The sequence below is a fragment of the Balaenoptera acutorostrata genome, chromosome 17 (genome assembly GCF_949987535.1).
Source record: "Balaenoptera acutorostrata chromosome 17, mBalAcu1.1, whole genome shotgun sequence".
Lineage (NCBI taxonomy): Eukaryota > Metazoa > Chordata > Mammalia > Artiodactyla > Balaenopteridae > Balaenoptera > Balaenoptera acutorostrata.
Window position 1 is genome coordinate 75,433,806 of NC_080080.1, and position 16,146 is coordinate 75,449,951.

Consider the following 16,146-nt stretch of genomic DNA (forward strand, 5'->3'; position numbering starts at 1 on the left):
TCAATCCCATGTGGGTGCTGGAGATACCGCACAGGGGTCCAAAGACCCAAGGCCAACCCTAGAATCTGTCTGGAAACAAAGTCTCGCTAGCTCTAGACTCACTAGCTCAAGCCCAGAGCATCTGGGACCAGGCAAGACTCTCTCCTGAGCGCAGGCTCAGAGTGAATCCCGCTGCCAGGGGAAAGCACAGACCGGTCACAGAAGCTGGTGAAAAGGGGACAAGGACACATGTTCATTGGCATTTGTTGAATAGAAATGGGTTGAGAAATTTTCCTTTATTGCTTCAGCTAATGTGACGTCAGTCGTTATGGAATACAGGAGGATGGTGGGAGGTAAGTAAGCTGGGTTCTTTAATGTGTCCAGCAGTCCCCAGAAGTAAGGAAGAGACCAAGAGTTCATGCACTAACCTTCCCTGTTATGTCTGCATTAGTGGAGTAATCTTACAAGAGACATCCAACTGGCGTGACAGGTCGGTCTGTCTAAGGACTGGCATTTTAAATGGGACTATTTAAGATAGTGATCAGAAATGTGATGATGGTGATGGCACAAATAGTTTATTGAAATTTAAATCTAGTTTTGATAAACGTGTATTGAAATTTAATATTTTCATCTGAGTGTCAGTTCTCCCTCTCTGGAGGAGGAGAGCATCCAGAATAGGTCCTAGAGCTGAGCCACCAAATCCAAAGGGGGCAAAACGAGAATTTGGGAGGCAGCCCGTCCGGCCAAGAAGGTTAGGAATTGAGATCATAGTACCAGGAAGAGAGTCATTTCTAAAGAATTCCCTGAGCCAAGGCCTAAGTCTCTGGTCTGGATGCACCAGGAGCCGGAAAGGTAGCTGACATGGGGCAGATGGACACTGGACGATTTTAATTTCACACCTGGAATTACAGGGAAGATTGAGCTGCAGCAGCAGAGAAAATAGCTACAGACTCAGAGCAGGAGTATCTTGTTGGTATCAACCCCTGTTGCTCCAATGAGAAGACAGATTGACACAAATCTATGGGGTCTGATAATGCCATTCAGAAAAGACTTCAACCTGGATTTTTAGTGCTAATGAATGTTCTTATTCTAAAATTTAGAAATTTTATGTTAACATGGGGTACATTGTTTTCTGTTTCAGGGGAAGTCCAAAACAATACCCTGCTTTAATCCTAACACTTTATTACCAGGTAAGCATTCATCTGCATAAGATGAATTTTAACTGTGGATATGACTGCACTGTTTTCCTCAGAACATACACAACTATATCTTATTAGTTAATAAAGTTTCTTTACAATTTATATTCTCTGTAGTTGGTACCAGTTTCAGATTGCTCTAAACCTGGGAGTAAACCTTTTGAAATAATAAACACTTTACCACTAGTTCCATTAATCCATGAAGAGGTTTTTTTTTGGATTTTCACTCATACAAATCTACCTCTGTGTAAAGCACGACTGTAATAACATAACCTTGATATACATGTAAGACTGGTCAGTGCAGTTCTTATTAATCTCTGGTGTGAAATAAACTTTATATCTAATTTTCAAAGATAACCTCTTTGCAATGATATTATTATTTAGCTATTATTTCTAAATATTTAGGTATGCCTGAACAGGTAAGAATTGTATATAAAATACTCAAAATATAATTTGTAGATAAAGGTTGTTTTGTACAAAATTTTGGTCTTCACATTTCTCCACCTAAATTATGTGAAATTTTTTGGTGTTTCAAACAAAACCAAATGCATTGTATCTTCTACTTTCTGCATTTAATTGCACTGCTACAAACCAGTTTTTTCCATATGTTGAATACTCACCCATCATATTTAATCACAAATTCTTCTAATGCAGGACTACAAGATTTTATAAGAATGACTTTTTTTATTCTATCATAATATGATTTTAATATTTTGCGATTGAAGAAGCAATATAGAGGTGGCTAGAACAGCATGGTTAAATGCACAGACTGTTTTCTTGTCTCTCATTTTTATTTAAAAAAATCAGATACATGATTTAACATTCTTAAAAGAATCAAAAGCTCTAAATAATCACACCTGGGAACAACTTAAGCAGTCTCTCCCTTTAAATCCCAATAGTTACAAATTATTGACCTTTTTTTTTTTTTGTATTTTACAAAAATTTATTTTAACTGAATTTTTAAAAAGATAATTTAAACACACAGACTTTGAAGCCAGACTGCTTTCGTCCTCATCCTGGCTCTGGCAGTTGTTAGCCCAGTGACCGTGGGCATATTACATAACCCTCTGTGATTCAGTTTCCCCATCTGAAACATGCGGGTAATAATGGGACTTATCTCACTGGTTTGTTGTAAGAGTTAAATAAGTTAATGTAAAATGCTTAGAAGAGCACTTCACATGTAGTAAACATTCAATAGATATTGGGTATAATCAGTCAGGTAAATCATCCAATAAAGTAAAAAAAAAAAAAAAAAAGGATACACTTCTCCTCAAGTGAGTAAACTTGATATATAGTATATAGATAGTGTATAGTATATATATCAAGTATGTATATATAATATAGTATATCAAGTTTATATACATCCAGTTTATATAGCCATATTTAAATATGTATAGTAACCCATTGAGAGAAACTGCTATAAATAATAGAAAGAGGATTCATCGTGTTTTTTATTGATTGTTTTCTCCATGAGGATTAGATTAAAAACACAAACGTGAGGCTCTAGTTTAAAAATGACATCAGTCTAAGAAGTGTTATTTGGACAGTTTGTAATTTTGAAAATTACCGTTGGAATCTTCCAAATTATTTTTCATTAACTTGCCTTTCCGTGACACGTCCACGTGATGGCACAGACCCTCTGCTGCGCGATTACTGGGTCTACGAAGGCTCTCTCACTATTCCGCCCTGCAGTGAAGGTGTTACCTGGATATTATTCCGATACCCTCTAACGATATCCCAGCTACAGGTGAGTGCAGTGCTTTCAAATCTTCCAGAATGGAGTTCTGAGTTAAAGGTTAAATGTTGTCTCTATAAAAGGGAAGCACGTCTGTTTTACGTTTTGGCTCCCTTTGGATCAGTTAGATCAGTCACATCTTTTCAGATAAAAGTTAAATGTCTTGAACCAGTGAAAGCAATGGAAAGGTCAAGGATGAAGAAAACCCAGCTCTCATTTATGATCTGTACTTTAAAAGTCAGTTTTTATAGAGAAAATAGAAGTCAGTGAAATAGCCAAACTTTTGATTATTATAGTTATTCCTTCATGTGGGTTCTCCCAGGCATTGGAGAGAAAAAAGCTCTTGGAAGTAAAGTGAGAGTGCCAGTTATTTCTGTAAGTCACATGCAGGCTTTGTAATAGCTCTTTGTTGGCTTGCACAGGAAAATCCTGTATGCAGAGGGTGAGGGCACTAAAAGGAACGCCCCGGAAAGTTCTGGATTGTTCTCTAGCCCCACTTTTGTTCACCTACCACCCACCTTGGGTACAGCATAGGTGCTCTAAATGCTAATGCACAGTGTGTGTGTCTCCAAGGTGAGCTGTCACTAAGATGTTAGCTGGCGGAGCAGGAGGCAACATCACTACAAGGTGTTTAAACAATGGTTTTGATACTATTACAAAAAAAGCTTTAAATGTCTCCTATCCCCCAGAGGTCTGTCTAAAGATGTGTCCTGGAAGGCTATACTTGTTCTTCATGATCAGTCTCAAAAGACTTGGGCAATCCTCTCCATAAACCAAGTTTCCTTTGGAAACTTCTTACAAACTTTTATTAATTCCCCTATCATTTTATAAGAAGTTCAAGTTTACTCACTACTCAGGAAAGCCTTCTTTTGTTTGTCCTTAAATCTTTAAAATCCTTCTTTCAACATTTAACAATTTCTTATTTCTCTTTTTTCTAAGGATTAATTTTAAAAGTGCCCCATTCAACATCTTCATTGTTTCGTTATTTTAGAAACTTTGATCACACCACCTTTGGGCCTTTGTATTTTTAATATGACAAATCCCAATTCCTTTATTTATTCATTCATCTGTTTTTTTCTTACAAGAAACTGTTCCTGATTGCCAACCAGGCACAGAGGATGCAGAGATTAAGACACAGTGTTTACTCTTAAAAAGTTCACCATGGAGTTGTGGAGGCAGATGATTATTAGACAACTATGTTGTGTCATAAGTAAGGTGCTCTGGAAACACATAGGACAGAAACCCAACCTGGACTGGGAGGTCCAGGGAATAACTCCTGAAAAATATTAGGAGTTAGTCTAGTAAAGGAGAGGGAAGAAATTAGAAGTTTGAGTCTAATGTTAAGCGTAGAGGTTTGGACTAATGACATATAGATTTGGAATTTAATAGCAAAGGTGGTAACTCCTGTAACAGATAGACCTCAAAACTGCAGTGACTTATCACAGTAAGAATTTATTTTTTACACACGTAAAATGTGTTTTTACATTTTACAAATCCAACAAATGTGTCTTTGATTCACAGTGAAGGCTTTTCTTTGTGCATTCAGGGAACCGGGTTGAAAGACACTCTGCCATCTTTAATACCTCACTTCCAGGTCCTTAGGTGTGGTCATGTAGCCAGCAGGAAGGGAAAGAGCGTGGAGGCTCTCAAAGGGGGATTGCTTTTAAAGGGCCAGACCTAGAAATGGCGAACACCATTTATGCTTACATTCTGTTGGCTGGAACTCAACCACATGGCCATACCTGATTGCAGGGGAGGCTGAGAAGTGAATTCTGGCTTCACGTCCAAGAAGAAGAAATGGATTTGATGATCAGATTAGCTCAAGTTGAGGAAGAGGCAAGATAGCCCAGCTGAGTGCAAAACCCCAGTGTAGGGAGAGGAGATGGTACCACATAGGGAACTAGGGACTTGCCCAAGGGCCTTGGGAACAGCCAGGAGGGAGTGAGTCCAGGACAGGAGAGAGTATCTCCAAGATGCGGAGAAGAAAGGTTAATAGTGACAAATGCTACAGAGAATTTAAGTAGGATGTATGCTGCCCACCCAGGTAGAAAATAACTGCGCCCTATGAACACGTGCCCAGACGCCACTGCTGGGTTCTCACCCTTGACTCCTGTGTCTTGGTCTTGTGTGTTCACTGGTGGATCCTGGTATTGACGCTTCTCTGTTGCTCAGCTTTGGCTTCTCTTCTCCAGTATTATTCCTCCACCATCCCTTCCATGATGCTGCACTCGCTGCCAGGTCAACACCCCAGCCCGTCCAACCAGTTTGCCTTGAGGCTCTACCATGGAGAAAGCCTTCATTTCTTTTCAGAGTTGCCATCATTGCAAACAAGATTCATGAACAAGGACCATCAGTGCCAATTAACTGAATTGTTAACTGAAGTGAGATGTTTCCATGGAGTGTTGAGCTGAAAGGAGAAGGGGACCAAGGGTAAAAGTTTTAACTGGCGTTAGTCACAAGGAGAGGAGACTGGCAGAGGTAGTAGAAGCAGCTCAGGGTCTACAGTCACATTTGTTCAGCAGTTTAAAGGTAATTTTCTAAAAATAGGTCAAATCTTTTAGTGAAAAATAAAATTTTTCTCTATAACCACAATAAATGTCTATTTATTGCAAGTCAGTTCGAATTAACCTTGCTGAGCCACAGAAAAGAAAATTCTCAGTTCCACTTAGAATTCCATTAAGGATTCCCTTGCTAGCACGGTATGGGGAATGTTAACTGACAGTCTGTAAATGTGAACGAGGATGTTTTACTTCCACGTCGACCAGTATGCTCTGCGAAAATCCAGAGACAAATCATCATGCCTTTCAGTCTCGCCGTCTTCAAAGGGAGCCTTGCTTTGTATTGTCCCTTTGAGTAAGGCCAGTGACAAAGTCTAGCCCTAACTCACTAAGTGACGCTCCTCAATTATTGGGAAATAAGCTGTATCTTCCTCAAAGGGAGCCAGAGCCAAAGGAATGTGCATTGGAAGGAATAATCCCAACTGCTCTTGGAAATAGATGACTTTCCAGTTAGCTGTGGCTTTTCAAGGAAAAAGATGTAGGTTCTGTTAGCACAGAGCTCCATTATAGCATCTGTTCAGAGAGCAGGAATGTTGAAATGGACACACACACACACACACACACACAGACACACTCGCGTGTATATTAAAATGGAATTTAGAGTGATTTAGGAAAAAATTATAATTTTAGGAGAATATAAATCAGTCTGTCCTTGACTTGAATGTTTCACTCTTGCTGCTCATACAACTTCATAGAAAGCAGAGCCCAAAATAGAGAAGGTCCAGAGAGGGCAGTAAAAACAAGAGGAACCCAAGAGAGAGGATGTGATTCTAGAATCAAAACCAAGAAAAATTGAGAAGCCTCATCCTGTTGTACTTAAAGAGGAGCAGAGAAATATAGAGACGGAGGCAGAAAGAGAGAGACAGAGGATTGATATAGAACATAACAAAAGGAATAGCAAACGGCAGGTGGAGTGGCTACTAAGTTGATTATATTGAGAAATAGAAAACTTTGTGTTGAAAAAATAATGTGTCCTCTTATAGGCGTAACATGTAATTAAGCAGCTGGATATTATTGTAGAAACAATTGTATCTTGAAATGCGTCATCTATCACAGGATAATAGTGTCTGCACTTGCAACGTAATTAAGGAAAAAGCTCGAGATCATAATGCTTTCCTAGGAAATGCACAACCGCTGGAGGGGTGTGGGGAAGAGAAGGAGCCAGCGGCTGAAGTGTGGTGTTGACAGCTAAGCCTGTCGTGGACCATTTGCATCTTCCTGGGCACTAAGAATTCTAGCATCTGGGACGGGAAGCTCCTGATTGGTTGACTTTTTCATGTTATTCCTGGTTAGCACACCCTATGCTAGGGGACAAAACCCACACAATTGGATGGATTTGGATGAGTGTAATTTAAAACATTTAAAAAAGTGATCTGTAACCATTAAATTACTGTAAGATAAACAGTGGTCTAAGCATTAGGAAGCCGAAGTAAAAAAAAAATTTTTTTTTTCAGCTGGATTGTTTTTTGTTTTTTTTTTTAAATTAATTTATTTTTTGGCTCTGTTGGGTCTTCGTTGCTGCATGTGGGCTTTCTCTAGTTGCGGTGAGCGGGGGCTACTCTTCGTTGCGGTGCGTGGGCTTCTCATTGTGGTGGCTTCTCTTGTTGTGGAGCATGGGCTCTAGGCGTGCAGGCTTCAGTAGTTGTGGCACGCGGGCTTCAGTAGTTGTGGCTCGCGGGCTCTAGAGCGCAGGCTCAGTAGTTGTGGTGCATGGGCTTAGTTGCTCCGCGGCATGTGGGATCTTCCCGGGCCAGGGTTCGAACCTGTGTCCCTTGCATCGGCAGGCAGATTCTTAACCACTGCGCCACCACGGAAGTCCTGGATTGTTTTTTTTTGTTTTTGTTTGGTTGTTTTTGGCTGCACTGTGAGGCTTAGTTCCCTGACCAGGGATTGAACCCAGGCCATGGCAGTGAAAGCACAGAGTCCTAACCACTGGACCACCAGGGAATTCCCTCAGCTGAATTGTTACGTTTGGGAATGGGATTCTGAAAGCAGAATAAAAATACCAAATTTAATCAAATCTGACAACGGAAATTGTAAGACACATTCTGATTTCACAGTGACATTAAAATGTGAACAATATTCAGAATTGATCAAACGTGGTATTTTGATATAATGGCACATGTACAAATATGTGGGCATGCGCATACACACACACAAATAATTGATTCTTCAGTTTTACTCTCATTTTCTTGTCTTTTTTCTCCCTACTTTTTCTGCATTTTCCTCTTACTCATCTGCTTCTATTTCTTAACTTACCTACTTTTCCCAAATTAGATGTGTCTGTCTTTGTTTATTCCTTTCTCCCTCAACTTCAAGTAACGCCAGTGAAACAGAGGAATATAGATGTTGTTATTGGTTTTCACCGTGTGGATATATGCCTGTTAGAACTCAGAAAACCATCTTCAATTTTGTTGCCTCCCCATCTTGCCTCTTCTTCATCCTTCCGCATTTCAGACTTCCTGTGGATTGAAAAGGGGGACTCTTCCTAGCCCGATTTCTGGCACGGGATGCTTGTGGCCTGTGGGGTCTGGGAGCCCGTCTGGTCTTGGACCTCTGAGGAACAGGCTTTTTTATGCTCCATGTGGGATGTGAGTGGCCTTTAACCCTGAAGACCAGGATGCTGCGGGAACCCAGCACGGTTATGTTTGAGAATGATTCCAAGTGATTTGGAACATCTGTTGTGCATTTTCTTCTGTGTCTGTGTTTCTCTAATTTGCGTGTGCAACAGAATCCCCCCCGGGAGGGCATGTTAAAACACAGACTGCTGGGCCGCACCCCTGAGTTGCTGATTTGGTGGGTCTGGGGCACTTAGTCCAGGAAGCACACTTTGAGAACCACTGTTTCTCATCTACCCGCATTTATGTCCCCAGCTAATTGAGGTCAGCAGTCGTAACACCAGGATGCTGAGTGCCTGAAGGCCGGTGTGCTGGGCGGCACTAGACCAGTCCTGTCCGATGGAAACACCATGCGAGCCGCATATGTGAGAGAAAATTGTCTAGTAGCCACAGTAAAAAAAGTCAGAATAAACAGGTGAAGTTAATTCAGGTAGTCTGTTTCAACCCAGTGAATCAAAAATATCATTTTAACGTGTAATCAGTATAACAGACCATTGATGAGATTTTTCACATCCTTATTTTCATACGAAGTCTGACTTTGTGTGTCTGAATCCTACATTTCCAGTACATCTCAGTTCAGACTAACAACATTTCGAATGCTTCGTGGCCACGTGGGGCTTGCTGGTGGCTACTGTCCTTAAGCAGTGAAACTCTAGGACTTTCTCTTGCTCCTGCGAGACTCCCTCTGTCCTTTCTTAAAATGCGTTATTTTTAGGGACTTGTGAGAAAGTTTGTGTGTATTTCTTCAGCATCTTCCATGATACAGAGCACTTCCCATGGAGTCACGAGCTCTGTAATCTCTACGTCTGGAGTAAGTTTTGGTCTGTGTGGCTCATTAGTAACTATCCTAATGATGGGACGACAGTGGCCGAGCCCAGAGCTGGGGATTGGGATGAGAGGAAAGTTTACATCAGTGTTCCTGGGGAAAGAAAGTTCTCTTCTCTAAGCTCTTCCTCAAAAAAAAAAAAAAAAAAAAAAATCGGATTAAGGAGTGATCAGTGACAGAATGAGGATTGTTTTAGGGATGAAAGGTCAGGAAGAGAGAGCAATGAGTTTAGAAAGAAAGTTAATAATGGGGTAGAAGAAAATGAAACTAAAACAACAAGGTTCAGTACAGGAAAGGTGGAGAGATATGTATGTATATATATATATGAAATCTCATTATATATACACATATATGGACTATTTAAGTACAATTTGCTTTGTTCCCTCTAGTTGACTACTACCACAAGGAATTCTGTTCCTCTAATTCATGTATCATCATCGCCTGGTGATGAAAGAGAATAAGATGAGAACACCGACTTTTATGTGTTATTTTTCTCTTTTTTCTCTTTTAACATGATGACACATGAACTGCAGGTCAAAATAAGTCTATTATAAGATGTGCATAGGACCTCGGAAACTACTAAAATTAATGAGTGCCAAACCTCAGACCCTAGAAATTAGCCCTTTAAATGCACTCATGAAGAAAGCAGTTTGAAAGCTGAACTTTGAGTGAATCATCGGGGTCCTGCAATAAGGAGGTTGCAGTTAATGTCTTAGACCCACTGGCCTGCCACCCGGGTTCAGAGGAGAGTGGCTGCTCAGCTCTGCTACCTTCAGAAGGTGAGGACTTGTCTCTGAAGTGTTGGAGCTCTGTCCTCTCCATCTCTCTCTTTCAAATTGGCTAAAAACAAATACCGTGTTCAAGTAGAGTAGCATTAAAAATCGATGAAATCGTACATCCTGATATATGGGATAATGATAGTCTCTGTACAGCCATGACATTTGAATTTTGCTGAAGACTTTTATCCTGGAATATTATTCTGTTCCTTTCTCACTCTGTCTCATTTCAGCGTGAGATAACGCAGTGTGTACTACTTGAAACCATTTGAAGTGACTAAAGGGTTCCCGGGGTGGTTACTTCAGAAAAATTGGCATTTCAGAGAGATGTGTTTTACAGGGGATTCTCATGTCGTCGTGGCTCTAGACATTTTTCAGATGCAGCAAGCAATATGGGTGCTGCCATATTCCCCCTTCTAAGACCCTGTGACGGTCTAGTGGAAGACCATTATGTAGATTAAACAGCTAATGGCTTAGCTGACTGGCACTTGTATATAAATACAGCATGTGGCAGTTATTTTAAAAAACAGGACAATTCTAGTTGGATCAGGCTTATTATCCCATTTAGTGAAATCAAACAGTATTTGAAGACGTGGAAAAATAGAACATTAGAAGTCAAATTTCTAAGCTGGGTTCTGATCTAACAAGCCATTTAATTTTCCCCAACTCTTGTTTTCTGACATATACATGAATGGTTTGAATCTTGTGAGGTTCAGCTCTTTTGGAGTCAGGAAGCTCTTCTTAAGAAACTACTACACAGGTAAATTTTTACATGTCATTCAGGAGTTTCATGGGTCCTCTAAAGTCTAGGGGTTTCTAGACTTTTATTCGAACCCTGAATTAGTTAATCTCTCGCATTTTTTTCACCTTATGATTGGGAGAAGTCTGTGGGTGTGCTGTATGAACCTTTGTAGACAGAAGCCTCTGATTCACAGATGGTGAACTTTTGGTGGATTGATGCTGTTCAGATCACATTTGCTCAACATCCTGGGATAAATGCCAGATGTAGGGTCTACTGATGACTAGAATTTCTGAAGAGTGGCTGTGGAGCTGGGAAAGGAGCAGGTGGGCTTGGAATTGTCAGACCCGGCTAATTTGGAAACTTCCTTAACCCATGTGGCCTCAGTTTCTCCTTTTGTGTAAGGAGTGAAGAATATCTGTGGCATGTGATTTTATGGGGCATTTAAATGAAATAACAGACGATGACTTAACAGAAGTAAGTCAACTGCTAGATGGCAGTGAGCCTGGCGAATGCTTATCACGTGTTTACTTGTTGTTCAGACACTTCCCAGAGGGTTGTGTCAGGCAGACTATGGATTCTTAGGAGGTGCAGATCCGGCAAGTCAGGGAAACTGCAGTGCACTTGATGGGAACGGTCCCGTGGGACTGTGCGAACCTCTTTGTGTGTAACAGGAAACCACGGTATCTGGGGAGGCTTCCTGAAAAGGGAGATGAACTTGAAAATCGCTCTTGCCAAGGGAGGAAGATGGGCTTAAACTTTTGGAAAATCAGAGGCACTCTTTGGACCTGTGCTCTCCAGAGGGCTAGACAAACATCAAAGAGAGTCTTTTGATGAAAAAACCTCCATCTACTACATTTAACATCTGGTCAGTGTTAGCATACAGTAACACCAGAATTCATTACTTAAAGAGATACTTGGGAAGCATTTCAGAACACTGCTTCATTTGTTCACTTTTTCTCATTATGTCACAGGCGGCCGTAGGAGCTTCTTGAGAGAAGTGTGTATCATTTTTGTACAGACAGATCCAGCAGGTTTCCATGGCAGTTTGGGTTGTCTGCAGACCTTCATATCCCTACTTCTGCAGTCTTCATTCTTCTTGCAGGGGTTGTGTCTAATGTCTTAGGTCTGGAAGGATGAAGTTCTTTTTCTCTCTTTGAAGTTTAATTTAATTGTCTCTTTCTAAATTCTTAAAATTTATTCATATTTTAAGCCATTGATGAAACTGCAGTCTTGTTGTGATTAATCTGTTTTGTTCTGCTTTTATTTTCAGATTGAAGAATTTCGAAGGCTGAGGACACACGCAAAAGGGGCAGAGCTTGTGGAAGGCTGTGATGGGATTTTGGGAGACAATTTTAGACCCACTCAGCCACTCAGTGACAGAGTCATTAGAGCCGCGTTTCAGTAGCTGAAGAGAGCAGGAGCCGGTGCGTCTTCATCTGGGTATGTTCGGATTAAGCAAGGAAAACGAGGTACACAGCTGATGAGCCTGTCACACCAAAGCGACTCTCGTGATGATCCTCATAATTTTGCAATGTCAATGCACTTCATTTAAATCTAGGACACATTCTCAAGCCCCATTAATTACAAGTCAGGTGGTTTGTAAAAATTTCATGCCGTGTTGGACAGAAATCTACAGTCCTTATGTTTTTGAGCAGAGCAGCCTTTCATTCTAAGTTTTGCTCTAATATCAGCTTTCATAAGGGAAGGTGCCTGAGGCAGGGGAACAGTGACACGCAAGTACCTCTTTGGTACTTTACTATGTTGTTGCACCCTTGAAACTGCAGCTGTCACCTCCTGTTGATGGGGGAGCGTAAGGGAAGGGACTGGGGGACCTGTTGAGCCCCAAAGTGGCCCTTGTTGTTCAGTGCAGATTTGGTTGTCTTGCTTATCGGGGTAGGTAGGTGAGGGCAGATCTGGCATGAATGAAAATACTTGTCCTGTGGAAGTGCTTTCATTCGATAGATCAAGAAGCCCTTGCTAATTATCTGAATGTAGTATGTTTCTGTATTGATTAAAACATAATCTGTACATTTTAATATATCGAATTCAATGTATGTATTCCTTACCCTTAAGGACTAACAAAGTAAAACATCACAAACATGGAAAAGATAAAACAGACATAAATGCCTCTGTACTGGGTTACTTCTTCACCTTGTAGATTGCCCAAGGGCGTGTACCTAGGTCAGTGTGCGTTGCTGGGAAACCACTGCTTCTCGTAAGAGGGAAGTGTCTGTTGGAACAGTTTCCTAGGAGTCAGGTAAGAGTTCTGACTGTTTAATGGGCCGTTAAGAGTGCGTACTCTCATCCCGTGTGAAGGGTGCGATGGACCGGGGAGTCACAGAGGAACAGAAATCTCTGGCCTCAGGGAGCTCACAGTCTCAGGAGCCAGACAGCTGATATAGGAATTTTAAAGGGTGATCACTTTGTCCGCGTGTTTCCCTCTCCATTTTTCTTGCCCCTCTATTATTACTCCACTCATGCACCCAGTACTCCAGCCAATCTGTCTTTTCTCTTCTGTGAATGTGCTTTGCTCACCCAGTCCTTCCCCCCTTTCCTTTTGCTCCTTGAAACCCTAGCTGACTACAGGCCCAACTCACATACCGCCCTCAGCAGGAATTCTCTCCTTGTCCCTTATATTGTACCTCTTGTTTCACATTTTTTCTTCCAGTTAGCTATTTGTATATTTCTTATTTCCTGTGTCAGATTTCAAGCTTCTTAAGGGTTGAAACGTGTTGATTTTACTTTGAATCCATCATGGCACGTAACACTTGGAGTCGTGGATGTCGTTAGGGAAATCAGAAATTCCTTAGAACTTATGTGTGTCCTGTATCAGCCAACCGTGTTCCAGTCCTTCGTTCCTTCTCAGTTTCTGTGTCAGCCAGTAGATGACGGGGATGATGGAGATGATGATGATGAGGCCAGGCAAAGTCACCTGTGGGAGGAATGAGAAGGAACTTTCAGTAATTCATATATGATAACAATGGAGAACATCCCAGAGTGCTTTAAGCTGAGCCTTATCACGGATGAGCTAAAGAATTAAAATAACATTCAGTCAGAAATCATTATTGAGCACCTACTATGTGACTGGTTCTGTGTATACAGAGATGAGAAGAACAGATGTGGTCTCTGCCCTCATAAAAGCTAGAGTCTGAGATGGGGAACCTGACAATGGAGAAACTAACACTTCTGGCACAGGGAGATCAGCTCGGTGCTTTGCGACCACCTAGAGGGGTGGGATAAGGAGGGTGGGAGGGAGACGCAAGAGGGAGGGGATATGGGGATATACGTATGCATATAGCTGATTCACTTTGTTATACAGCGGAAAGTAACACAACACTGTAAAGCAATTATACTCCAATAAAGATGTTAAAAAAAAATACACAGTTACAAACTGTAATAAATTCCATGAATGAAAAGAACCAAGAGATGGAGTGAAGGAGATTTCAGATAGAGGGAATATCTTTTGCAGAGACCCCGAGGGCCCAGTCTCTGTGGAGGTGATAAGAATTTGATACATTGATGCACCTGAAAGAAGCCCTGTGAGTCTGGGGTATGGAAATGAAAAGGGAAGGTCAGGCAGGGCCTATGACTTAGAGGGCCTCGGCAGCTGTGTTAAGACATCTTTATTTCATTGTCAGTGTGCTGAGATCTAAGCGTTCTTAGGGGAGTGGCCTTCTCAGGAGATCACAGTGGCTGGAGAACGAATGGATCCGATTATTGTGGGCCAGGCTGTGGCGGTGGAAGGATATTTTAGAGGTCCACTGGGTAGCCAAGGTGAAAGGCATGCAGGCATGGATACCAGCCTAGGAGCAGTACAGATGGAGAGAAGTTGACATATGTGAAAGGGTCTTGGAAAGTGATATCTAGGGATAAATTGGACGAGGGTGGGGGCAGATGGAAATATCAAAGATAACACCCGGGGTTTGGGGCTTTAGAAACTGTGTGGCTAGAGTGCCATTGAGTGACAAGAGGGAAGCCGGAGGAGGCTGTCTGAGATGGAGAGCGGGAGGGGACTGAGAGAGGCTTGTCAGTCACAACAGTGGGCCTGGCATGAAGGAAGCTGGAATTTCGAGAGCGGAGATCAGAAAAGAGGTTTGAACAGAATGTGGGAGTCGTGGGCATAGAGATTTTATACATACAAGTGTGTACGTATAATGTTCTCATGCTACCTGGGGATGACCTCGGATGTTCATCAAATCTTACGGGATGCTTTATGACAAGTTAACCAAAGCACAGAGAAGTTAGGTCATCTGCTCAAAGCCATTGGGCAGTGAGACTGGAAGTTGGACCCAAGCAACCTGCCTGGCAGAGCCGCTTGTTGCAAGCACTGCAGGACAGAGGTCAGGGAGCGTCGCCACGTGGCGCTCAGGATGGCAGGACGACGATGGAGGCGATTGCAGTGGGCAGAAGCTGGGCGTGAAGGGAGGCGGTGGAGATACCTTGTGATGGCAGCTTCAGACAAGCGGGGGAAGGGGAGGCGGAGCGGGGAACGGAAGGCTGAGGTGACGGTGGAGGTGGGGGGGAGTGAAGGAGGCTTTTTTAAAAAAATTGAGATATAATTGACATATACCATTGTGTAAGTTTAAGGTGTACTATGTGTGTTTTGATTTGATCCATTTTTAAAAAAATTATCTATTTATTTATTTATGGCTGTGTTGGGTCTTCGTTTCTGTATGAGGGCTTTCTCTAGTTGCGGCGAGCGGGGGTCACTCTTCATCGCGGTGCGCGGGCCTCTCACTATCGCGGCCTCTCTTGTTGCGGAGCACAGGCTCCAGACGCGCAGGCTCAGTAGTTGTGGCTCACGGGCCCAGCTGCTCCGCGGCATGTGGGATCTTCCCAGACCAGGGCTCGAACCCGTGTCCCCTGCATTGGCAGGCAGATTCTCAACCACTGCACCACCAGGGAAGCCCTGATCCATTTTTATATTACGATATGATTCCCACCTTAGCGTTGGCTAGCACCTCTGTCATGTCCCATATATATCATTTCCTTTTTTGTGGTGGGAATGAGACTTTTCTTTTTTAAACAAAAGAAGTAGTAAAACTTTTCTGTATGTGGGGGGGGGGGTAAATGAGCCAGTGGATGGGCGGGGCTGAAGGTGCTGTTTCTCGAGGGCCGAGTCCTAGCAGTGAAGTCCCTGAAAAGTTGCCAGGGGATGGGGTCCTCGGCACAGGTGGAGACTGACTTTTGTTATGGGAATGGACACTTTGTGTGCTATCACAGGAAGGAAGGAGCTGGCGGTTTATAGACAGCGTTTCGCGACTTGCTTTACTGTTTAAGGAGGGTTGGGTAGAAGCTAGAAGAGGTTCTAGCTGCCAGGCAGCTGGGAGATGGGTGCAGAGTGAGGGTCCGGAGGGCTTACGGGCACGACCCAGATGGAAGGGCAGGCAGAGAAGGGCGGTGAGGTTGGTGAACGTGAATTTATGAACTTCCCCAGTGTAGGTTTGGTATACTCTCTGTGAATGTCGGTAACTATAAATGATGCTTTTTATGAAATAAGATTATTGGCTTGAATTTTTGATCCATATCTGGTCCTACACCAGAATTGCCTGTCTCTAAATATTTAAATAACCATCACTACTTTATCTCTCTCTTGCATACACACACACACACTATCTTAAATGTTTATGAAAAGATTACATATATTTCAGATACTTCATATTCATAGTATGATAGGAGGACAGTGTGTAATTTTCAGTCTTCGATTAATTGCAGT

The 16,146-nt window shown here is 42.2% G+C and overlaps 1 protein-coding gene across 13 annotated transcripts in view; it reads left to right on the forward strand.

The window, feature by feature from the left end:
• The window catches only part of CA8 (carbonic anhydrase 8), a 240,120-nt gene that overhangs the window by 203,215 nt on the left and 20,759 nt on the right, over positions 1-16,146 (forward strand). For all 13 annotated transcript variants that reach the window (XM_057532108.1, XM_057532107.1, XM_057532104.1 and 10 more), the window contains 3 exons: positions 1,121-1,169; positions 2,810-2,922; positions 11,701-11,870. In XM_057532108.1, coding sequence (XP_057388091.1) covers positions 1,121-1,169; positions 2,810-2,922; positions 11,701-11,835 — 297 coding nt within the window. In that variant the 3' untranslated portion in view covers positions 11,836-11,870. The remainder of the gene's footprint in view (positions 1-1,120; positions 1,170-2,809; positions 2,923-11,700; positions 11,871-16,146) is intronic.